Consider the following 27,117-nt stretch of genomic DNA (forward strand, 5'->3'; position numbering starts at 1 on the left):
TGAACAAATAGAAATATTTATGCATGTGTAAAAATATGCAAATAAAGTATACATTAGCTCTCATAGCTGATACTGACAATTCATTATCGAGGTTCTTTATAAATTGTACATTTCTTCTATTAATCATTCTTTGAAAAGAATTTGTTTTATTACAAAAATAAATATACATTTCACGTTCCACTCATGACCTTGCTGAAGTTGCTTAGTGAGGAAAAATGTCAGCCCTCTGTGGGGAGGCTTCATTCATAATCCCCATCATTCCGGAGGTCAGTCATCCATGGAGTAGCATCTTTCCGTCATTTTTCTGTCCTGAGTGCATATGAGGTGACTGGGCTTTGTCTTGGTCAAACTTGCCTTGAGTCATCTGAATTAGATAGGTCCATCCCCCTATTAAAATGAAAAAAAGTATGGAGCTGTTGAAAAAGGGATGCATGGTATACATACTGAAACCAATTCTGCTTAGACAAGGATAGTTCAGAAACAGTGATTATTAGAAACAATTCTTACTGTTCTCTGTGAACCTTTATTGGTTTTAACTTTTTACATGTATTTGAAAGATTCTCTGTTTTTCTCCCCATCACATATCCACATTACCTTATTTTATTTTCTAAAGCTATGCTATGGGCATAACATGTTTTGTCATTAGAGCTAGAAGAGGTAGAGGTGGAATAGTAAAAGCAAAGGAAGAAATCTGTATTTAAAAAAACAAAAAAACAGAAGTCCAATGAAACATAATCAGGAACTGATAATTGTTTGTCATTTATGGATGCTAATATTGGAGCACACACAAATGCCTTAAAAATGCTCTATAACTAAGGGAAGATCCCCTGAGAAATACTTGTTCCCAGGAATGTTTGTGACTCCTTAAATGATCGGAGTTTTAATAAATAGGTTCACATTATTTGAAGTCCCAAATGAAACAATGTAGAAATCACTGTCTTGGAAAGACATTTAACAACTATAAGACATATAACTGGAATTTAAGCTGTCCCACCTGTATACTACATTAACCAGAATATAGGAACTTAAACACACAGAGAAAGGGGTGTTCTTATTGGTGAGTTACTGCACTGTTCATCAGTGTAATTGCTAAGGATGAAATGTTGTTTGATCAAAGGTTCTAGGTATGTGACTATGCAGGATTATCCTAGGGCATGTTAGCAGATGGTGTAGCCGAAATAATACTCACTAATGTTGTCCCTTCCTAGAGTCTTTCTTCAGTTTTGTGCATCATAGGCAAGGTAATGAAGCTCTAGTAGAGCTGGTTGGCTCATATTGTGGCTTATTGTTGGCCACTGTAATCATATATGTCCTCCTATTGCAATAATTTAAAATTAGTCCTACACTTCTGGTCTAATGTTCATCCAGACTCTGGTTGTGCTGCCTGAAACTGATTATTAATATTAAGAAATATATTGGCAAAGTACTAGCACAGACCAAATTGTCCATAAGCTGGTGGAGAACCTACCATGTAGCACAATTATCTCTAGTTACACACCTAGACATAAATTTGCAGGTCAAAAGAGACCAATGTTATATGGGAATAATGACATAAAAGTTCTTAGTCTGTTGAACTTTATGTCAGATTATGTTTCCCATTGAAAGGTAGAAAGAAACAGCCAACGTGTTCTGGCTTGGGTAGTAATGAAATGGTGAAATCATATAGCGTGTTCAAAAAAAGTAATTCCAGACATCAAATTTCCTATGTAGAGCATGATTTGCATTAAGTAACTGGAGTGTAAATCAAAGCTGGAATGGTAACATATCCTTAGGCATCTAGAAGATGCTTTTAGTTAATGGTGTATGTTGAATAATATATATGTATATCCATATAAATTCATATATATGCTCTACAAAGATATCACGCTTACATATATCCCACTAACATCCCTCAAACCTTGCCTGGACAAGCTTCAACAGCTATTCTAAACCACCTTAGAGGTCACTTTGCTTGTCCTGACTTCATGATAGTTTCCTTACCTGGGTGCGCAAATTTGCTTACACAGGGCCAAGCCAGCATTTCTAGTCTGCCCATATCTAGATGTCTATAATCGCCATGGTGCAGATCTTGCTCATCCCTGTTAGCCGTATTGGGCTTGGTGCCTTATTCTAGTTCCGCTGATATGGCATTACTAAACGTATATGGCACCCAGAAACCAGCCACTCTGGTAAGAAGCAGTCTGAGAGCCCCTAAGGCAGGAGACCTGACTTCTTCCTTGCTAATTAGCAATGATGCATGCATTTGGTACCAATAAAATACATTCCGCTCTGTTTCTGAGCAAACCTGCTATGTCTGGTGAGTTTCATTCATTTGATCCTGGGAGGGTGCCGGTATTCCCCCATCAGATTATGTCAAAGTATCATGGTCGATAATATAAACCCGAAACTTACATTGACTACACAATAACAACTGGTGTTATGCCATCAAACTAAGCACGTATAATGATGTATAGAATTACTATTCCTAACTCCACAGCTACGCACCTTGACAATATGTTGGTGGGTGATATTGTGCATTCCACGTATGTTAATAACAAACTTGATATTTTTCTAAAACACCAAGTTAATATGTTCAGGTTGAGTGTGACAACTCTAAAACGAGTGTGGAGGCTTTATGCCAAAGTTATTAGGATCGGAATGGTAAACCTACCCCGCAACATCCACAGCACTTGCAATCGCCACAGATTGTCCCAATGAGTCCATTGATGGCTTGAATGCCGCACAGCACAGCTTGTACAGTACTCATTATCAAGAGGATGCTGAATAGAGTCAAATTCCAGGGGATCACATTTTCAGGGACTTTACATAGGTCCCACAGTGTATGGTTACCTAGATAGTTCCTGAAGGAAACAAAAATATATTACATAAATTAGTGGGTAATGTACTACACTGAAACAGGCATGTTTTTAACAATTTCGTATGAATGCAAACTCACAGCCCAACATCAGTCTAAGCTTTGGTGCAAGAAAGCAACTGCTATTAGGAATGTGAGGATTTGGGCCTTTTTCACTCGTCTGTATTTCAGGTGGAAAAATAAAAATCAGCAGATTGTACACCGTGCAGAAGTCTATTTCTCAGCCAGGTTAGCCCAGGTTGCCAACAATATGCACAAAAAATGATGCTCTTAATAAATTCCCTGCTATTTATAGTAGGAATCTCTCAAATAAAAATCAGTAACTGGGATTTTGTCCGCAGCATGGGCTTCAGCAAAACAAATGTTCACATTTTGTGGTCCAAGAAAGTCCAGCTTAATTACTAATATGTACAAACCCGCTCCCCCCTCTCAACAAAATTCCTGTGGATGCTTTTCTTTGCATGGCAACTATATGCCCATGGCTATTTATACAGGACTGGATTGTGAACGTATTGTCTGGAAGTTCCTCAGAAAAATCGACTTTTCTTGAACTATTGTGGTGGATAGAAGCGTGTTTTCCTGTTCAGAAAAACTGTAGTAGGGCCGATATCGGTGGAATCATAGAGCGTTTGTGAAAGGATGTAAATCTAATTTTTGGTCAGTCCAAGGGCACGTTACATAACATGCCTTATAGGCAACAAATCTTTGCAAAATAGCAACGAAATACAAACAGAAATCTGGCTCACACTAAGCATGCTGTATGATTATTAAGGCAGCTTGAAAATCATCAATAAGATATTCATTAAAATTATTTTATATATGTATAGCAGCCAGTGGTGGCTGGTGACATTTGAAAGTAGTGGGGCGTAAAAGTTCGGGATGAGTGCCCATTGGCGGGGGAGCGTAGCGAACGAGGCTAACAGTCGTAAGAGGCACATGGAGCATCAGCCTCAGGTAGCTCCTTCTCTGCCCCTCAAAGCTCCTGGTGATGGAAGACTATGCTAAAGGTAGTGGAGAGGGATAAATAACAGTAAGGTAAAAGGTAAATCATGCTAACGGCAGCTGTAACAGAAAAGACACAGTATGGTGGTGGAAGTCCATGCAAAAATGTAGTTTTATGCGATAAGGCACAGTATAGTGATGAAGACCATGCTTAAGGCAGCTGTGAGAGATACAGCACAGTATAGGCTCCCTCCCTCTCCTGTCCCTTCTCTGTCTGCAGCCCCCGGCTGCCTCAGGTCAATCAGAGGCACAGCGGGCGATGGATGTACCAATGCTTGCCAACCATAGATTACAGTCAGGCCTGTTTCCGTTCTCTCCCTGCCTTTCTTTCTCCATTCGGCAGTCTCTCCCCCTCGCTTCTTTGCCCCTCTATGTTGCTTGCCGTTTGCCTCTCTCTCTTCCAACCAGTCTCTGTCACCCCCTGGCTTTTGGAGCCCCCTCCGTGCCCCCCCTCCTCCCCCCAAGTAAGCAGTCTGTCCTGCCTGCTTATAATCCGTCAGGAGAGGCAGGCCTGCCTCCCCACCTACGCAGCTGCCTACACAGAGTCAGTATTATTAAAACACTCAAATGCTTAGTCTACTGAAACTGGGGCCTGCTTGGGCGAAGCAGAATGAGTGTCTGGTGCCACGGAAGTGATTCTTCGCTGAAATATGATGAATTCTCTAATTTTCCCCACGATTTATTTTCAAAAATGGGCTCATTATTTTTTAGAGTATATTTACATAATACATTCGTTGGATATATATGCAACAACATAAAGCTGTTTGCCCCTAAAGAGATTCCAGCTTCCACTGTTTGGTTCTAGAGCCTGCGTGAGCCAGCTGTTCTAGTGACCTGCAGGCCACTGCCCACCACCCCACCTCTAATTCCAAGGATTGAATCTGCCCGCCCTCGTCATGGAGTACTGCGCCCCTCCCCAGTGGCGCAGAAAGGGTGCCTTGGGCCTTGGTGCAGGCAAGGCAAGCGGGCCGTCTGTCTGCTGGGCGACTAGTAAACGACACCAAAACACAGGGTTCATTCTGTCCCTAAAGCCTCTGCACCCTCTGCAACCATAGATTACAGTCAGGCCTGTTTCCGTTCCGTTTTCAAGCTCCGTGCTCCAGAGTAATGCAGGCCCCCCTGCCTTCGTCACAGCTTACAGCAGATGTTGACCATTGCACCTGGCTTTGGTCATTACACATAGTTCCTGTGTTAGTCACTAGGAGGTAAGGTAGCATTGCTCCATGGCTTGGCACGGGGACACAGCACTCCATCTTTCCACCCGTCGGACTCGTCCTGAGAGGCACACACGTACAGACCCACCCTGAGCTAGAGCTCTGTGCAAACCCACATTTTTTTTACCCCAATAATGGGTTCGCCTGGCCCTGGTGAGCTGGAGACCCCGGCCTCTTCTGTAATACCCAGGACTCGACACAGTTGCGGCCAGCAATACGGGCGGGTGAGAGGGGGGGGGGGGGGGGGGCAGGTCCAGGAGTGTTGCACAGGGGACGAAGGGTAATAAAATAAAGAGAAAACTTACCTTCCTCCGGATTCGAGTCGGACCTCGTCCTCGGCTCCTTCTCCACACCAGGGGCCGAATCACGCGCCGTGCCGCCGCCTCAGAGACTCGAGCGTTTTTTTAAATGCACCCAGGCTGCGCAGTGGAGTCTCAGCCAATAATGGCGCTGCATTAGCAGCACCACTGCGCCAGGATTGGCTGAGAGGCAGGGTTAGTGTCTGCCCTTATGAGACCCCGGGGGCACGGGTCCCTAGCACGCTGATTCGCTGTTGGGGAGGGAGGGGAAGGTAAAGTGCCAAGAGCGCATGCGCGGGCAAGTCCAGAAAACGAGTATCCAGACATTGGCATGCGCAGACTGCAACTGCACTGTTTGTGCACACTGCTGTACTGTGCTGTCAATCACTGCCACAGGCAGCCCCGCCCCCACACCTTCCGCGATGTCAGCCAGCCTTGTCCCGGTAATTGAGGCTTGAGGGTTACCGGCTGCCGTTTCGTGCACGCAATATGAACATTTTTAATCCTGCCAGTGCCTCAGCGTGACGGTCGTCCATGGGGGCTAGTGGGGCAACGCCCCAACGCCCCCAATGGACGCACCGCCACTGATAGCAGCAGCAATTCCGATCCCATGAGGCACAACACCAAGGCATTACGGGACCTGTAGTTCCACAACGAGGAGCTACAAAGGAGTGCCGGTCGTCACCAAGGGGGCGGAGCAAGATTTTGCAAACAGCAGCGTGGCAGATTTACAAACACCGTAGCACTGGTAGCAGTTGGAGAGGGGCGCTGAAGAAGGCTGGTATTGCCGAAATGCATTCGCCTGGGACATTCAACCAATAAAGTGCTGCTTTGTTTCTCCCTTTGGGTCACAGCTTCTTTCTTTGGGAGGAGGAGTATCTACAGACATTTTTGCTACAAGCCAGTACGCAATTCTGTGCACCCCCGCCGCACAAGCGGTCTGGACTTCCTGGCAGGCTCCCTCGGGAGCAATTTTTCGTTGGATTGCGGTAGCAGTCAAGTCCAGCACCCACCCTGACACCTGGCTGATATTGCGGGCAGGGGATATTCATATCCCCTCTTTGGGAACTGGGATTCCTGTGCTAGCCACCGTAAAGTATTCCGGGTGTTGAGGTGACGGCGTGAAAAGAAGGGGGACTCGAGGTGGCGCCGAATTGACTATTTGCCCCACCTCCCAGTGTACTTCCAATGCTGTGCCTCCCACGGACATCTACTCTGAGAATATCACCCCGAGCAGCAATTCCGATCCCATGAGGCACAACATCAAGGCATTATGGGACCTGTAGTTCCACAACACGGAGCTACAAAGGAGTGCCGGTCGTCACCAAGGGGGCGGAGCAAGATTTTGCAAACAGCAGCGTGGCAGATTTACAAACACCGCAGCACTGGTAGCAGTTGGAGAGGGGCGCTGAAGAAGGCTGGTATTGCCGAAATGCATTCGCCTGGGACATTCAACCAATAAAGTGCTGCTTTGTTTCTCCCTTTGGGTCACAGCTTCTTTCTTTGGGAGGAGGAGTATCTACAGACATTTTTGCTACAAGCCAGTACGCAATTCTGTGCACCCCCGCCGCACAAGCGGTCTGGACTTCCTGGCAGGCTCCCTCGGGAGCAATTTTTCGTTGGATTGCGGTAGCAGTCAAGTCCAGCACCCACCCTGACACCTGGCTGATATTGCGGGCAGGGGATATTCATAACCCCTCTTTGGGCAACCGGGATTCCTGTGCTAGCCACCGTAAAGTATTCCGGGTGTTGAGGTGACGGCGTGAAAAGAAGGGGGACTCGAGGTGGCGCCGAATTGACTGTTTGCCCCACCTCCCAGTGTACTTCCAATGCTGTGCCTCCCACGGACATCTACTCTGAGATTATCACCCCGAGCAGCAATTCCGATCCCATGAGGCACAACACCAAGGCATTATGGGACCTGTAGTTCCACAACGCGGAGCTACAAAGGAGTGCCGGTCGTCACCAAGGGGGCGGAGCAAGATTTTGCAAATAGCAGCGTGGCAGATTTACAAACACCGCAGCACTGGTAGCAGTTGGAGAGGGGCGCTGAAGAAGGCTGGTATTGCCGAAATGCATTCGCCTGGGACATTCAACCAATAAAGTGCTGCTTTGTTTCTCCCTTTGGGTCACAGCTTCTTTCTTTGGGAGGAGGAGTATCTACAGACATTTTTGCTACAAGCCAGTATGCAATTCTGTGCACCCCCGCCGCACAAGCGGTCTGGACTTCCTGGCAGGCTCCCTCGGGAGCAATTTTTCGTTGGATTGCGGTAGCAGTCAAGTCCAGCACCCACCCTGACACCTGGCTGATATTGCGGGCAGGGGATATTCATATCCCCTCTTTGGGCAACCGGGATTCCTGTGCTAGCCATCGTAAAGTATTCCGGGTGTTGAGGTAACGGCGTGAAAAGAAGGGGGACTCGAGGTGGCGATGAATTGACTGTTTGCCCCACCTCCCAGTGTACTTCCAATGCTGTGCCTCCCACGGACATCTACTCTGAGAATATCACCCGGAGCAGCAATTCCGATCCCATGAGGCACAACACCAAGGCATTATGGGACCTGTAGTTCCACAACGCGGAGCTACAAAGGAGTGCCGGTCGTCACCAAGGGGGCGGAGCAAGATTTTGCAAACAGCAGCGTGGCAGATTTACAAACACCGCAGCACTGGTAGCAGTTGGAGAGGGGCGCTGAAGAAGGCTGGTATTGCCGAAATGCATTCGCCTGGGACATTCAACCAATAAAGTGCTGCTTTGTTTCTCCCTTTGGGTCACAGCTTCTTTCTTTGGGAGGAGGAGTATCTACAGACATTTTTGCCACAAGCCAGTACGCAATTCTGTGCACCCCCGCCGCACAAGCGGTCTGGACTTCCTGGCAGGCTCCCTCAGGAGCAATTTTTTGTTGGATTGCGGTAGCAGTCAAGTCCAGCACCCACCCTGACACCTGGCTGATATTGCGGGCAGGGGATATTCATATCCCCTCTTTGGGCAACCGGGATTCCTCTGCTAGCCACCGTAAAGTATTCCGGGTGTTGAGGTGACGGCGTGAAAAGAAGGGGGACTCGAGGTGGCGCCGAATTGACTGTTTGCCCCACCTCCCAGTGTACTTCCAATGCTGTGCCTCCCACGGACATCTACTCTGAGAATATCACCCCGAGCAGCAATTCCGATCCCATGAGGCACAACACCAAGGCATTATGGGACCTGTAGTTCCACAACGCGGAGCTACAAAGGAGTGCCGGTCGTCACCAAGGGGGCGGAGCAAGATTTTGCAAACAGCTGCCTGGCAGATTTACAAACACCGCAGCACTGGTAGCAGTTGGAGAGGGGCGCTGAAGAAGGCTGGTATTGCCGAAATGCATTCGCCTGGGACATTCAACCAATAAAGTGCTGCTTTGTTTCTCCCTTTGGGTCACAGCTTCTTTCTTTGGGAGGAGGAGTATCTACATATATATGTATATATATATAAGCCACACATGGAATCTTTCCTATCAAAGGCATAACTTACAAGGCTGTCGGCTGATCTGAAGTGATAATTTTGCCAAGGACTACATTGAAGGACTACACTGACAAAGAGTCACAGCAAGGGTGCATTCTGGATACTGTGGTTTAATCAACACAGAGTAAAACATTATTTGAGATAGCACAATGTCGGAACACAGGTATTATGGAAATACTTCATTTTCATGGAACTGTCCTGATGTAACTGCTGGTACTTACCGACATTGTGATGCATAACGAATTATGAAAACCTTGCTGTCCCCTTAAAATTCGAACTGTTGGACACTAGTCCCTCTTCAATGTTTAAAGCTACGTTTACTTTAAAAAACTAAATGAACCCATCCCCTGCAATGCTGCATATGATTAAGCCTCGTGGAGGCGAAACGCGTAATGCTCTGCTTTGCTGTCTCCATTAAAAGAAACTGAAACAGTACGTTTGAAGTGGCCCTTCGTGAGTTACTTACTGTAGCTTATGGTTGGTGAATATATATATATATATAGTGTTCAACCTTTAATATAATGACCATCCCTGCATAATAGATGACGAGTAAAACTGATTTAGCGATGACAAACTCATTACAGTTGAATAATTGGGAACACTATGGTTGCCTAATTCTTATACCATTGGCCACATTTGTGGGATCACCCCATGTAAGGTATTCAAGTTCGAGGTATTAGGGTAAACACATTTCATAGCAAGTACCAAGGGGTACGGTTTATATATGGAATTATATCTCGATCTATATCTTTTTGTCTGATTTAATTTATAGACAATTATTGCCAATAAATTTATTGTCTTAAGAATAAATGTAGACATATTTGGCTTTCGAGTTTCCAAACGTATTTGTACGGACATTGCCCTCTCGTCTTTAATTTTAATAACATGCAGTGGCATTCACACAGTGCATCGAGCAAATTGACTTAAACAGGACATGAGATTATCGCCTTGTCGTACAGTCATAGCATGAGGAGACAAAAAACAACAATGAATTGTTCAGTTGCAATTGGTATACTGTGAGGCACTCATAAAATTGCTGAACTAACGTGTATTTGAGCAAAAACTTCACATAGCATGTCCACACGCATTTGTGTAATGTGCCACAATGCCCTCCTCTTGTTTGTATATATGTCAAAAATCATTCATTCATTTTTATGACATGTTTTCATTTTATTATACTCGATGTAACCACAATAATGCAAATTATTTATGCATGTGATGGTCTGAGCACGCATTTATATTCCACCGAATACCATTACAAAATGGCGCCCATCATTTAGGGCTTGGTATATGACTTCACATGTGAGTCCACCAACTAGGTTTAGCTTTTTGGTTCAGGCGCGAAATGCAAATGTGTACTAACTCTGTATATATGGTTGACCTCCATTTCACTTGCTCATCAGTGAGCAAGGACGTAAGTCCGAAACGCGTCTGATGACTGGCGCCACCTTTACCATTTGATCGGTAATAAATTTCTTTGTAACAGAAGCCTGGTTTGCGGTAATTATTGAAGCAGTCTGTGTACGTGTGTGCTGGCTGACGGCTGCCGCCGGCAACAGGTTCGATTCCATATATATATATATATATATATATATATATATATATATATATATATATATATATATCGCAGCTTCTTGTCGCCTGTACAGTGCACTCACAGTAGGTGCTACAACTGTGGGGGTGCTACAACTACAACTGTGGGGGTGCATCCGCATCTGTACGCAAGCTCAGAACTTCCAAAAGGGTAATCATACCCAGAAATAAAGAAGCACTTGCGGGGGTGAGTTCCGTCATTTTAATCGGACTCGTACACAGACAGACGAGTATGATCGAGGAAGGCATTAGCCGAAACGCGTCATTTCTGGGTACAATTACCCTTTTGAAAGTTCTGACCTTGTGTATATATATATATATATACACGTGATCAAGGGCTTACGGGCTTGAAACGCGTTGTGTTGGGTCACTGAATAAAATATTGCCCACTTGAAAAAGCTCCGGAGGTCTGCGTCTCTTTCCTCGCCTGACTGCCGCTGGGAGAACTCAGGAAGTGGTTTGAGGGTTTCCAGATATATATATATATATATATCCTCGCTCCACCTGCACCAAACTCACGCACTCCCGAACAGGTGCTGTCGTGCGGGGGGTGCTCCCGCCAATTTACCACTGCTCGCCTCCTCTCTTCGTTTAGAAAAGACACAGCACTTGTGGGGGAGAGTCAGTAGATTTTATTTTGACCCCAAAATGCACCAGATGCGTTTCGGCAGTCGCCTTCCTCGATGGTACCATCGAGGAAGGCGACTGCCGAAACGCGTCTGGTGCGTATATATATATATATATAGGCTTTTCACAGTTGTTGTGTAATTTGGGTTTTCTTCCACCTACTACAGCATGCATCATGGTGCAATGGGTCAGACCATTTCTGCTATTTACTAACTCCTCAGCGTGAGTGACTGCATTCTGTCATTTCATAAAGAACACATCCGCAAACAAAGCAGTTCCCTTCAATGTCAAGACTACTGAGAGAGATAAAAAATATTTGTGCTAGAGATCAAAAGACATATTATTGCCTTTATCTATTGTTTGTTAACAATTGGCAAGGCTTCTCAGCTCTCACAGCAATTGGTTTTATAGAAAGCATGGCAAAACTAAGCAAGCATTGACAAAGCAAAATAAAGCTTGAATCCAACGCCACTGATTGGCCTCCACATAGAAGGTAGTTCCTTCAGCGACAGATACAGAAATGTGTGCTTTCATCAAAAAAAGTTTTGCTTTTGGCCAATGATATTGTATGTATTGCTGATGATCTGGCAGCTCCCTTGGCAATACATTCCTGCAAAAACCATGACAAACAAAACAAGCATTGGTAAAGGCGAAAACTGCCAGCCAAAGCCAGACCCATTTGCTTTGCCAATGCTTATTTATTGCTTTTCTCAATCATTCCACAAAAATGAAAATGCTCTTTTATGAAATAGGTTCCGTACATATACTATTTGCAATAAGTGACCAACTGTATTTATTGTTTCCTCTTAGATGCACAGCTGTTTCTTACCCATCAACGAAAGGATAGGTCCAGTTTCCATTAGTTTCACATTTTGGACCTTTGTGTATTGCCACAGCAGACACGATAAAGCAGTAAACAGCTCCTACAACCCCAATGGCAGCAAATATAATGGAGGAGAACATCTAATGGAAAGGGAAAAATAGGACATTGAGTTTTGGTTTTTGTTTAGGTAAAGACGGCTATTCTACATGCATACTCAAGTTCATACGTATTAGATTGTAAAGTAAATAGTGCATATGTACTAGAAGAATATGAGAGGAAACCAGGAAGGAGAACTGAAAAAACAACTTGAATATCTGAGAAATTTGGACAAAATATTATCCTCAAGATTGTTAATTATATGTCCACTTCAATTCCCCTTCCGAGTTACTGGATTCAACTGTTGATAGTCTTGCTGACTGGTATCTTTGATAAGGAATCAGAAAAAATGTAGAACACATAATGAGCTCAGTACTAATACTTGCATTTAATTAGGTGAGGTGTATTATGTAAGTCCTTTTCTCTAGGTTACGACATGTTTGTTGGTCAACTTAGATATTGTTAGCGACTGGCCCCATGGGTATCTAAATTGACCAATCAGTTTTTATCCGGGAGGTTGTAGGAGACTTAGAACTCGTATAAAGTTTGACACTATAATCTCAGATAATAAGCACGTTATGCATGCGATTTCTTTCTGATCCTAATTTTCTTATACATTCAGGACAGGTACAATTATTAACACAAACATACACATGGTATTGACAATAATCTAGCACTGAGTTGTGGCTCCAAGTCCATCTGTTGCAGAAATGTGCGTGCCAGTTGAGTCTATGGAACAGTATTACACCGTGTGCTAAAGATCGCAGTGTCCGCAGAAACTATTGAGACATTTGGGTATCATGCTCTTTTTTGTTTTGCTATGTACAGTGTCTCAATGACCAAAGGCACCGGACAAAACATTACCATTATATCAACTATCTCTAGTCTGTCTGCGGCATTTTGTTGCAACGGAGAACATCTCAATGGGGTTGATTCAGGGGCGTAACAAAGGCCTCTCCAGCCACCATGGCACAGGGGGTCTCCAGAATTCTTGTTTTGGATGGGCCCCCCTCACATTCTAAGCCATACCATTGCATATGTTGCACAATGCCTCCAAGGCATGCAATGGCATGGAATAAGAAACAGTAAAATGCTCTGGAAAGCCACTCTGCTTTACAGAGCAAGCCCCTTCAGAGTAGGAGGGCCCAACCATTCAGGGGGACCCAAGTGAACCCATTCTGCAGGGGGCATCATTTTGCATTTATGCCACTGGGTCGAGTCCTGGCAGCTAGGAATATACTACACTTCATCAAAAAAACACCACTTAAAAGTAAAGTGGTATTTCCAGTTCTCAAAAGGAGTGTTTTGATTGTCAAATCAAACTGGAGGGGATCTGATAGTGGGATAATAAGCTCCAAGGTCACAGATCATGTGTCCTGGTAACGGGGCACAAAGGGCAGCTGATGACTGGTGAGCTAGTTTGTGGGGGCCAATTACAGATCTCTCTGATCCCATATCAAGGTTCCAATCTTGGGACAACTGGACCAGAATTACTAGAAAGGCGCACTTTCCCTATTTGCACCACTGCGTACCTTTAAGCAGGTGCACCGGGTGCTAACAGGGAAAGTGCACCCTATTATGAAGAATGCACTACCCCCAGGGCAGCCGCAAACTGGTGCTTTCCCCAGGGCAGAGCATTCAAGTGAAATATGGAGCTGCTGTTTAAAAGCTGATCCATGTTTCTCTGTGCAGGGGTCACACTGCCTGCACTTTCAAAAGGAATTAGAGATCCCCATGCAGGCGGGTGTAATGAGTGACTGCATCCGCCTTCAGGAAGTTGTCTGGGGAGTCCATTGGACCTCTTTTTCACCCATGGGAAGGGCTACCCTCAGGGAGATCAAGAAAGGAGGTGTAATGCATGCAAATGGGTTTCCCCTACTTTGTGTGTGTTGATACAACATTTTCAAGTGCTTGGGCAAAGTGACAGATCCTAAAATATTTATATTTATGTGCCTGTAAGTATGATTTTGAGAACTGAGGGCCTCATTTATAAAAAGTGTTCCATCGCTAGTTGAAAACAGCGATGTAGCACTTTTCAGTGCACCCTCCTTCCGACACCATGGATGCGCTACATTCAGTATGGCACTCCATGTAGCAAGGATTAACCAGATATTTCAGAAATCCTGATGTATCTGGTGGAGCAGTAATGACACATTGCTGGAGTGTGCCGCAAAACAGACGCAACTCCAGCAATGTGTCCTTATACATGGGTGAGTCCCCTGTAAAAGGGCCTGTGTCAGTACTTATGCCTTCTGTGAAGAAGGTGTAAGGATTTGACGCAGTGAACTCGTAGAAGTGGCACTATAAAATCTCATAAATTTCACTGCGCCACTTCTACAAGCCTTTTTTCGGGGGTACGCCGACCCTACATACATTATAACCACGCAGGTATAATGTAGCGAAAGGGTTTACAAAGTGATGCATCTGCCTAGATGCGTCACTTTTTAAATATAGCGCAGTGTGGTGCATGGGAAAAATCCAAAATCATGGAAGGGGAGTATAGTGATTCCCATCTTTTAGAAGGGCACTCGCTTACGTCCCAGTAACTACTGACAGATTGCCTTATTGGATGCAACAGGGAAAATCTTTGCGGCTAGCGTATTGATTCATCTCAAAGACTGGGCCTTTTCCACTGGAGTAACCCCCTTTAATCAGGCTGGGCTTTGCCCAAAACATGCTGTTACTGACAACATCGCAGTATTACAGACAATCATGGATAAATATGTGGTTACAAAATCTCAAGTTGTTTATGCTGTCTTTGTCGATTTTACAACAGCATTCGACAGAGTGGACAGATCCACACTTTGGAATAAGCTCAGAAACCAGGGAATTCCGACAAATCTCCTTTAAATAATTATATCACTCCATACCAAAACTTGGTGTCAAGTTCAAATGGGATAAGAGAAGGTTCTTACACAACCAATAGACACATCTAATGGACTATGGCAAGGTTGCCTGTTGCCCCCCCCCTCTTTTCGTTATACCTTAGTGACCTACCGGCACGTTTTTCGCAGGTCACTAATTTTACTCCAAAGATAGCTTCTTGTAAAATTTATATCATGATGTATGCTGATGATGTTGTAATATTTGACCTTACCCCAATTGGACTTCAAAGGAATCTTGAAGCTCTCACCAAATATACAAAGGAAAATGTCTTGATTCCTAATACAACAAAAAGGAAAATGTTGCCGTTTCAAGGGAGAAAGCACTACACAAAGTTCAACTGGACATTGGGGGGAGAATCACTGGAAGTGGAAAAAGAGTACACATATCTGGGCCAAATATTTACTCAAGCATTACAAAACTCCCCCTTTCTGCAGCACATTAGCCGAAAAGCAGACGTCCACGTTGGGGCACTCCAACGCTTATATTCCTCTTCAGGAGAAAGGCATTTTCTCCCACTATTACAGGTCTATTGTTCTAAGATCCCGCCAATTTTATCATACGCTTTGGAATATATCCCAATACAACACTGGCATCAAGTGCAAATTAAGGAAGGGAAAATTCTTCGCAAAATGATTAAAGTCCATCAAGCCGTCCTGGTACAAGCCCTACGTCTAGAACTTTCCTTAGTTAGTTCTAATTACCGAGCCATCACTAACATGTTAAGATGGGCTTATAATCTCTTACACTCTGATACAGGTACCCTAAGAGCATTACTAAAATTTGAGACATTCGAACTGTACAATTGCACTTTTGAAATCATCGACTCCTGCACAACTAAAGCTTTATTTAAAACATCTAACGCCGAGGCTTAGTTTTGACTTGGACATTCACCATTATTCTAAACTCCACCATTACGGACTTTATGCTGCGTCTATTGAACACAAACAATTACAACATTATATTAATTTCACCCTAAGGCATGGAGTTCGGCATTGCATTATACTTTTACGTCTAGGGATACTCCCTCTTAAATCGTTGACATCTAAATGGAACTATAAAGAAAATTTTACCAGTAAATGTGATTTATGTAAAGGAGGAATCCAAGATCTAAAGCATGTTCTATCTATACGCAACGTCATCAATCTCTCCCTTGAGACCACGACCTTCCCAGAGAGCTGGAAACACGCTGAGATCAACGCCCTACTCAAAAAACCCAAGGCAGACCCAAAAGACCTCAAGAACTTCCGACCCATCTCTCTGCTCCCCTTCCCGGAAAAGGTCATCGAGAAAATCGTTATTAGACATCTAACCCGATAACTCAAAGAGAACAGAATCCTGGACCCTTCCCAGTCAGGGTTCCGCAGTAACCACAGCACCAAGACCGCCCTCATCGCTGCCACTGACGACATCAGGACCCTGCTAGACAAAGGGGAGACTGCAGCACTAATCCTCCTAGACCTCTCCGCCGCCTTGGACACCATCTGCCACCGCACACTACGCTCATGCCTCCATGCTGCAGGGATCCGAGGCAAGGCTCTGGAATGGACCGCCTCCTTCCTCTACGGCAGAACGCAGAGCGTCCGCCTCCCCCGTTCCATTCCGAAGCCCCCGAGATCATCTGCAGCGTACCCCAAGGATCCTCCCTCAGCCCGACACTGTTCCACATTTACATGGCCCCGCTCGCACACGTTGCCCAGCAGCACAACCTCAACATAATCTCCTACGCCGATGACACTCAACTGATCCTCTCCCTTACCAAGGACCTCATCACCGCCAAAGCCAACCTCCATGAAGGAATGAAGGCCGTCGCCGACTGGATGAAGATCAGCCGTCTGAAGCTGAACTCGGACAAGACGGAGGTCCTCATCCTCGGCTCCAGCCCGTCAGCCTGGGACGACTCCTGGTGGCCAACAGCACTGGGGACAGCCCCGACCCCCACCGACCACGCACGCAACCTGGGAATCATCCTCGACTCAACTCTCTCAATGACCAAGGAAGTGAACACCGTCTCCCCCTCCTGCTTCAACACCCTCCGCATGCTCCGCAAGATCTACAGATGGATTCAGACAGATACAGGAAAGACAGTCACCCAGGCCCTCGTCAGCAGCAGACTCGACTATGGAAACGCCCTATACGCGGGAGCCCCGACCAAGCTCATCAATCGACTACAACGCATCCAAAACGCCTCGGCATGAATGATCCTCGATGTACTACGACACGGCCACATCACCCCCCACCTGAGAAACCTGCATTGGCTCCCTGTCAACAAGAGGATATGCTTGAAGCTCCTCATCTACGCACACAAGGCACTCCACAAGACCGACACCGCCTACCTCAACAGACGGCTCTCCTTCTACACCCCCAACTGCCAGCTCCGCTCCGCTGACCTCTCCCTCGCCACCGTCCCGTGCATCCGAAGAACAACCACCGGCGGGGGATCCTTCTCCAACCTCACGGCCAAGACATGGAACACCCTCCCACTGAGCCTATGACAGACCCAAGACTTGCTGACCTTCAGGAGGATACTAAAGACCTGGCTGTTCGATCAGTAGCGGCCCCCACCTCGCCCGCCCCCCAGCACCTTGAGACCCTCACGGGTATGTAGTGCACTTAACAAATGACTGATTGATTGATTATATGTCCAAATCCTACAGTAGTTGAGGCCAGAAAGCGCTATTTAAGATTGATTCAATTTAGATACAATAGTTCATCAGTGGAAAGATTGAGTATGTTATGTAAATCTCCACCAAACGAATTTGTCACAATCTGTTTACATTTTTTAAATCATTTTTAAAATTATATTGAAAAATACATTTTATACTAAATATTTTAACTGTTTTATAAGAAAATTGGTTGTTCTCAGTAGAGAACTTAACCAAATAAACTTGAACTTGAACTTGTGTGGTGTATGGCTTCCACTGCCGCAGTGTCACAAAAAAATGACGCAAAGGGTGCGCAAGGCCTCATAAATAAGGCCCTAAGTATTGCTTGTGTAGAATTTTGCTTTGAGATATGAGGCACCCCATATGTAAAGAAAAGGGTAATCTCAAATGGAGGTTGGTGTGCTACTGTTCCAAAGAAAACGGTATAAATGTATGTCATTGAGTGGAAAACGCCTGACATGCAAGTAACTCACTTATCCCAAATTAAAAAACAGTTCAATTGCCTGGGAAAAGAAAGCTGCCTTTCGCCTACCAATGTGCCTAACGGTATGAAGGAATTGTGGGGAAGGTTCAGGAGGGCACGTCGGAGTGAACATCATGAGCAAACAGGAACACGAACAAAGGTCAGTATGATAACAGGCGCTCTGCCAAGGCAAGAGAAAGCATGGGCAGGCGGGAAAGTGGGCTTATGGAACTTTCGCAAATTCCAAAATATTTTACTTTGAGTATCCTAATGAAAAAAAGAATATTTACTGTAACTAATCAGCCATTTTTTGTTTTGCAACACAAATATTTCTGCCTTTTTCATTTCACACAAATCCGGCTACGTCATGTCACAAAAACAATGCTTACCTAGAATATTAAAAATGAAACAAGATGGCACAGGACACAAGTTAATTTATGCCAGCACTTAGCTGGTAAACTAAAAGGAACCTTTTGTTTTATGAATCCTAGAAGCAGAATGGTTGATTTAAAAAATACTACTTCAGGTAATCAAAACATGGAAGCTGTATCATTTTCCAAGGTCGATAATCGATCCCTCACAACAGTTCCGGCGCGCTCTACCTCTCGTAGGAGTGCGGTTAAAAATTACCCAGGCCCATTAAGAAATCTTCTCTAGCCTGGGCTGCTAAAAATTATGCTGCAATCGGTTGCCAAATTATGTGGCCGGGAAGACTTAATTAAGCAGCAAGAAAAGGCAAATTATGTGGCGCAATGTAACACATTTTGTGGCAGGATTATTGCACTATTTTGTCATTTTAATACGTTAATGGTTACTAGGCAAAGGTTTCACCTCATTAGACTGATTGTAACAGCGGAATAGAGTTTGGACGGTCTCTTTCAGCCAATTCCATTTTTTTTTTTACTTACTGCAAACCTCTTCCCACAGCTTTCATTGCCACAGCATCCACAGCAGTCATTGTTCTTAAGACCCAGGAAAACCAAGGCGGGAAAGATCATCTGCCAAAAATAAAGCCGATGTCAGTGAAAAAGTTGTTCAAAGACAAGCATCATCTGTTGCTTTACAAATTCTATTGCATTACAAAGTCATGTGTCATCTATTGTGTTACAAAGTCATGTATCATCTATTGCGTTACAAAGTCATGTGTCATCTATTGCGATAAAAAGTCATGTATCATCTATTGCGTTAAAAAGTCATGTTTTATCTATTGCGTTACAAATTCATCTGTCATCTATTACGTTACAAAGTCATGTGCCATCTATTGCGATAAAAAGTCATGTGTCATCTTTTGCGTTACAAAGTCATGTGTCATCTACTGCGTTACAAAGTCATGTGTAATCTATTGCGTTACAAAGTCATGTGTCATCTATTGCGTTACAAAGTCATGTGTCATCTACTGCGTTACAAAGCCATGTATCATCTACTGCGTTACAAAGTCATGTGTCATCTATTGCGTTACAAAGTCATGTATCATCTATTGCGTTACAAAGTCATGTATCATCTCTTGCGTTACAAAGTCATGTGTCATCTATTGCTTTACATATTCATGTGTCATCTATTACGTTACAAAGTCATGTGTGATCTATTGCGTTACAAAGTCATGTGTGATCTATTGCGTTACAAAGTCATGTGTGATCTATTGCGTTACAAAGTCATGTGTGAACTATTGCGTTACAAAGTCATGTGTCATCTATTGCGTTACAAAGCCATGTATCATCTACTGCGTTACAAAGTCATGTGTCATCTATTGCGTTACAAAGTCATGTATCATCTATTGCGTTACAAAGTCATGTATCATCTCTTGCGTTACAAAGTCATGTGTCATCTATAGCTTTACATATTCATGTGTCATCTATTACGTTACAAAGTCATGTGTCATCTATTGCATTACAAAGTCATGTATCATCTATTGCGTTACAAAGTCATGTATCATCTCTTGCATTACAAAGTCATGTGTCATCTATTGCGTTAAAAATTCATGTGTCATCTATTGCGTTACAAAGTCATGTGTCATCTATTGCATTACAAAGTCATGTATCAACTCTTCCATTACAAATTCATGTATCATCTACTGCATTACAAAGTCATGTGTCATCTATTGCGTTACAAATTCATGTGTCATCTATTGCGTTACAAAGTCATGTGTCATCTATTGCATTACAAAGTCATGTATCATCTCTTCCATTACAAATTCATGTATCATCTACTGCATTACAAAGTCATGTGTCATCTATTGCGTTACAAATTCATGTGTAATCTATTGCGTTACAAAGTCATGTGTCATCTATTGCATTACAAAGTCATGTGTCATCTACTGCGTTACAAAGTCATGTGTCATCTACTGCGTTACAAAGTCATGTATCATCTCTTGCGTTACAAAGTCATGTGTCATCTATTGCTTTACATATTCATGTGTCATCTATTGCATTACAATGTCATGTGTCATCTACTGCATTACAAAGTCATGTATCATCTCTTCCATTACAAATTCATGTATCATATACTGCATTACAAAGTCATGTGTCATCTATTGCGTTACAAAGTCATGTGTCATCTATTGCATTACAAAGTCATGTATCATCTCTTCCAATACAAATTCATGTGTCATCTATTGCGTTACAAAGTCATGTGTCATCTATTGCGTTACAAAGTCATGTGTCATCTATTGTGTTACAAAGTCATGTGTCATCTAGCATTGTATTGAGAAATTGCGTTTTATTGCTCAATGGAGGACAACCCCTGGGTATCCAATTTGTTGGATATAATGGCCTCACACACCCTTGCGAGTGTCATGCTTCATCATCGGCAATGCTCCTCGTTGGGCAGGCGGTGCAGTTGGATAAAAGATCTCCGATAAAGAGCCCCTCTTTGAGGTGAGCCCGTTGGGCATTGCACCGCCTGCCCAACGAGGAGCATTGCCGATGATGAAGCATGACACTCGCAAGGGTGTGTGAGGCCATTATATCCAACAAATTGGATACCCAGGGGTTGTCCTCCATTGAGCACTAACCCTTCTTCCCTAGTGACCCTTTCCTTCTTCCTTTCCTAAGGAACAGCCCAGTCATCTCTTTTGTTGTCTTCATATCTGGGGCTGCGACTGTGGCCGGACCTTCCATTCCCTTCTCTTGTGAATGGTAATCAAAGCCCTACTGGATCACAATTGATCCTTGTCTTCCCCTACCTATTGTTACAAAATTGCGATTTATTCCATGTCCGGGATGAGTAGTTCACCCAATCCTGTTTTTTTTCTTTATATTCTTGTACTTATACTTATGCCTTTTTGTACTGCAAAAGAGAAACTGCTAGTACCAGTATGAGAAAGGAAAAAAAGAAATAAACAAAATACTCATGCCCGGCATAGGACAACTTGAGAGTTATATGCAAGTTAGAGAAGAAGATGTTTAGGGCAATAAGTCAAGCTTGTTTTTCTGAATCGTTTCCCTCTTGTGAATCATAACTTCCACTATTCCATTTTTTCAGAATTTGTACTCTTTCGCTTAAATAAAATATATATCAACACTATGCAAGGTAGTTGTGGCAGGAGGCAAATTGAATTCAACTTAAATGTACATTTAACATTCGAAAGAAAACCCTTGTTACTACTCAATAGATCGGGGACTTCAATATAGGTCCAGGATGGCAGATCTATGCCAAATTATCAGGCTAATCACTGACTAGGAAAGGACTACCCACTTAGATGCAATATATAGAAATGGATCTGTTGTGGATACAGTGAAAATATGGCATGGATCTAGTCATACTGGATCTATGTTTGGTACTTCTACGGTAGAGAAATGCCTTGGGAGGGTTGAATCGAAGGACACCATGGAAACTATTCCACACCGCCCAATTCTGCTCCAGCTTTTACCTTAAATCCGGATTCCTTATAGAGTACATGCAACTGCAGACTCCTAATGCCAGGTCCGCCACTGGGGCCTTCAGCGTTCAATGGAAAATCATTGGGTGCAGGTGTGAATTCCAGTGGGTATCAAGCATTTGCTCTCATTGTCGGAACCGCTACACACCGGCACATGGACATCAATATACAAAATAGTCGGGAATAGTGCCAGCGTCATCATTCACCCATGACCTAGTACTAAGTAGGCCATTCTTCCCATCCCTAACATCCTCAACAGTGCACTATTTGCTGCTGATAGTCCAGGGATGAGTAAGTAGTAAAACATACAGTAAGTAAGCAGGATTTCTAGAACCCTGGTTACGCCATGCTCCTGCCTGCATGACCCCTGAGAAAAGGAGTGACTAGAACTTTGTCAGGTTGGCCAAAGTAGTGGCAGCAGCTCTTCCTGGCTACCCTTTATTGAAGTTCACACACTGATATCATATACCGCCCTTTCTCGAAAAAACTGCTATAATAACATAGAAAGGTTTTCAAAGTACTTTTCTCCTTAAAAGAGCTAGTCTCATTGTGCCTCACTTACAAGCCCATGGTGCCACCAGTGCATCACTTATTTTAACGCACGGGCGGCGCAATGTGCGTGCCCCTATTTACAAGGCCACCTAAAGTCACCCTGCCTGCCTTTTCATGGCTTTGTAAATATGGACCCCTTTCACGCATTATTCTGCGTGAATGGGGCATTCCATGGGTGTTCCCACGCAACATCCATGGAACCTGACACATTCTTAGATTTACAACGTTTTGTGAAGCTGCGAATGTGTCATAATCCTACACTTTCCCAAGGAAGGCGTAGAAGTGGCGTAATGAGGAAAAATACTTTTATTGTTTCTTGTTTTCCCTCTTTCTGTGCTTGCTGCATTCCGCAGCACGTATAGAAAGAGGAAAATGCCATCAATTATTGTTTTTGTGCAGGAAAGTGTTCCTTCCTGCACAAAAACAATCATCATGACAATGCAGGCACCCTTGCAATATAACACAAGGGTGCCTGTCTGGCTCATGGCAGGCAATTGTGCGCCATCGCAGGGGAAAGCACCAGAATGCGTCATATTGTTAATATAACGCATCCCTGCGCTTTTAAAAAGATGCAGCTCTGCGCAGCAAAATGTCTTGCAACACTGCGCTGAGTCATTTTGTAGTAAATGAGGCCCATTATTTTTATGTACAATTAGTATTTCTTGTAGGGCAAGGCTCAAAGGAATGTGGTAGGCAGCAGCAAAACGAGACCAAAAAACAGGGGGAACTGAGAGATTAAGAAATCAATTATTTAGAGTGTACACTATCATGTACAACCACGGTTTTATGAAAAACCCAAAGTTCGCTCATGGACTGCTGGAGCTTTAATTACACTTTTTTGTATGTGTGCTCTGAACTAGTTGACCCACACCATGTTCTGCCCTCACTTAACTGCACCCAAAAGAACTTCTTTTTTATCAGAGGTGGTAGTTTACCACTAGTAAACAACAGGGCTGGAGAGTAAATAGTTTAACAGATCTGCCAGATGTGCATTAACATTCAAAGTCTGCAATGTATAAGGTGCCTGACAGGTTAACATGCAAATTAAGCATGTACTGCTGTTTACCCGGATTCATTTACCTATTTACAATTTATTGTTTGAGGATCAGAGAACTATAGATGCTTCAAATGAGAAAGAGGGTTTTAAGTCTGACTTTTTTATTTTACAATTTGAAAGGTCGTTTCCAAGGAAATCTGAAACATTCCAGAGTCTTATTAGCACACACCAATCATAGTGATAGTTCTCAGAAACCTTATTTGAATAGGCTGTTGATTCAATAAATGACAAAGGCCTGATTTAGACTTGGGTGATAACAGAAAAACCACAGCTTTGTGGAGGACCTGGTAAATACTCTGTTGAGGGACTTTCCGCGGTTGCAGATTCCTCCACCAGAATAACCTCCCCTGTACTATTCCTTGTGGAGGTAATTTCACCAGTGGATTTTCCACCAGTGGAGATACCACCCATACAAGATTCACCTCAACCTTGACAAATCGGAGAAAGGACCAATACCACCCACCTCTGAAACAGGCGCAAAATCTCATTATTTTGGGTGTCAAGTTTATCACTCTCAATCAATACATGTGCTTTCTGTTACGTGCACGCCCCTTTTCTGGTGAACACACATTAGAGCAGGGGTCTCCAAACCGGTCCTGGAGGGCCGTATCCATGCCAGATTTTTTGGATATCCCCATTGAGATACATGTAGTAATTTAAAAAATATGGCATGGATCCGGCCCTCCAGGACCGGTTTGGAGACCCCTGCATTAGAGGCTGGTTATCATTCAGTTGTACTCCTGCACATAGGCTAGGAGGGCTTCTATTCATGGAGCAGCAGTTGTCGCTTTTTAATTCTAAACTGCGGTGTCCATATCTGTGTAAAATGGCGGATTAGTGCATCTGCTATAGACAGGATAATGTCTCCTAAAACACGTGCACCGGTTCCTTCCATACTTGACGATGTGGACACTGTGCAGGATCCCTTAGTTTGCACCTGTGCCAGTCCAATTTTCCACAACATTTCTGAGTTAAATTGATTGCACTGGGCCAATTTGGCACAGACATCTGCACCAACATTTGAACAGGCAATCAAAATGGTGCAAATGCTGGTTCAAAAATGTACCAACACTGGTGATATTCCTGTGATCTGACCACAGGTGACCCCTCTGTGGTCCTCACTATGAGTCGCATTGTGGGGGAGTATGTGGTTAATCAGGTTATTTAGATTAGATGGAGCAGTGTGACTCCTGAAGTTGGTCCTATACAAATTCACCTGGATAATCCTGATCAAATGTGCATCAATAAAATCGCCCAGTGATGAGGAAAAATATGCAGAAATTGGTGCAGAAAATTGAATTCCCCTGTTATTCCACTTTCTATACATTAAAACTCACAATCTAAAGCAGAAATCCTGCTTAGGTGAATTCCAACACAAATACAGGTCCATTGATAATGAGTGCCTTTGGATTAGTTAATATTAAAAAATGTGAATGCCTGACCCAACAGTGAGCAGTTGGCCATAGGTAGGGCTTCCTAAGGCATTGGATTGGTTATGTGAGCGTACGTCAATGGCTACCATACCATCACAATGCAAAATAACAAATCAGCCTATTTGAAGGAAATGATGAAATAAAATAGAAGTAAAAGGTATACTCACCAAGACGCCTGATCCTATTAGTCCTCCAAAAAACCACACCTCGTCTGTGATGTGGTCATTGCTGTTGACAGTTTTCCCTCCAGGGAAAAACAGCAAAATGTTTGCCAGGACACTCAGCACTGCCAAAGGAATGAGAGTGATCCCAAGGCATTTAGCACATCCCCCAGAGCACATGTTTGCAGGAGTCAAAGAATAAATAAATAAATTGAAAAAAACGAAATTTCAGATTATCTTCACCAAGCTCCCCGATGTTTTTGACCAAATCCTGTCCTGCCGGTGTAGTCGACACTGGCTACCTTGCATGCGTTTCAATAGGAGTGTGGTTCGCGAAGAGATCTGGGTATTTATATGTCCTTGTGGCTCGCTGCGTCAGTTTCGGACCACCCACACAGCTAAAATGTCATTCTGTGCAGATCAACTTCTCATTTTGCCATGACAACTAATGACCCCAGTTAATGTTCTACTAACTTGGACAAGATAGACAGCCCTGGAGCCACAGGTTCAATAACTCTGCACCAGTCCTAGATTATTTCTAGCTCAGCCTATCAGCCCTCTGCACCCTAGACCCTGACCCGTCACTAAGGGTGATAAGAACTCCCAACTGAAAGATCATTGTTTGCGGTGAGTAGGCGTCTTGCATCGAGGCTCCTCAACAAGCTCACCGTCTGTTAATGCCTTCACTGCTCTGCATCTCTAACATGCAACACAGAAAAAACTTACTACCAGAGGTGTGGAACTCCTTAGGTGGCACAAACCCTGCAATTGACTAAATGTGCATGCTTGTGACCGCTAAAACGTTTTTACCTATGCACAAAAAACATTTACCAAATCACAAAAGTATGTGCAATTGCTGAATTGCAAATATATTTGCAAATACTGAATCACAAAAGAATTTAGTACTCAGTAAATGAGTTTAGAAATGGGTTATGCATCACTATTTGGTAGGGCCCGCGTTGTGGGCATGCCTTCCAAATAGCAGTTCTGTACCATAGGTATCAATTGTTTGCAAACTTAAATCTGGACGCAAACCATAAAAAAATGACTGACTTCTTATAGGAGGTGGTAACCCATTTGCAAACAGGAAGGGCTCCACTTTGTAAGTACATACATCTGGCCCTAGTTTACAGTGCCGGATTAAACCCTGTGGAGGCCCCTGGGTAGTAAACGTTTCGGGGGGCCCCCCTCAGAAATGATCTACTAATACCCAATGCACTAGATTTGTTTACAAATTGACATCTGCCAGAAGATGAGCTTGTAAGAGACAAATTATGTGAATCTGATGTCTCTGGTTTATGTACTTTAAGTTGTTAATGGGTACGTTACATTAATTAAGTATTTTCTCTGTCGATTTTTTAATGTAAAGTTTCAGTTTCTTTTGAGTTGATTAATTTTACTCTGTCTTTTGGAAACAATATTTAATAAAATCTTGATTGTAATTTTTTTTCAAGATCAATTGACTATTATTTTGATCCGTTGTCACAAGACCCCTAAAAGGAGTGGGGCCCTTGGGCCAGTTCCTGCTTCACCTATTTAGTAATTCGGAACTGCTAGCCTATACCGTTTTGTATCACTAGATAAGCAATGCACCACCACAGAGAAGCAATGTTTCTTGGATTTACATGGTGAGAGTTTTGTGTTTGGAGAAGCGAGCTTCAGATGGGTTGAGGTTAAATGATTGTATTGAAGGTGCCATGGATTTGATATGCCAGTCAGTGGGAGAGCATGCCCACAAATAAATCATGTGTAACTTCAACAAATGATGAACGGAATGCTGAATGATTCAAACATCCTCCCACAGTCAAGAGATCTGGGTTAAATCCATTGTTCTTTTGCCCACTACGCCACCCCAGTTTGGACCCAGCCATAACTGGAAAGGCATGGTGAGCAAATAAACGATGGAATTCGGCCCAGATCTCTGTACTGGGGTGAATGTTTGACATTGTTCTGCATTCTGTCCATCAATAGTTCTTTTTGCACAAATAAATCATAGCATTGCGACTGACAAATTATTAT

At 43.6% G+C, this 27,117-nt stretch overlaps 1 protein-coding gene across 1 annotated transcript; it reads right to left on the reverse strand.

Annotated features, from left to right (window-relative positions):
* TM4SF4 (transmembrane 4 L six family member 4) lies at positions 1-25,486 on the reverse strand. The gene is made up of 5 exons (XM_086944089.1): positions 25,105-25,486; positions 18,927-19,016; positions 11,917-12,050; positions 2,651-2,840; positions 1-387 (listed from the first exon to the last, which is right to left on the reverse strand). Exons 1-5 carry the CDS (start codon positions 25,276-25,278, stop codon positions 370-372), a joined length of 606 nt encoding a protein of 201 aa, XP_086800215.1. The 5' UTR covers positions 25,279-25,486; the 3' UTR covers positions 1-369.
* Between the last annotated feature and the right edge of the window lie 1,631 nt (positions 25,487-27,117).

Source organism: Lissotriton vulgaris, chromosome 11 (genome assembly GCF_964263255.1).
Source record: "Lissotriton vulgaris chromosome 11, aLisVul1.2, whole genome shotgun sequence".
Classification (NCBI taxonomy): Eukaryota; Metazoa; Chordata; class Amphibia; order Caudata; family Salamandridae; genus Lissotriton; species Lissotriton vulgaris.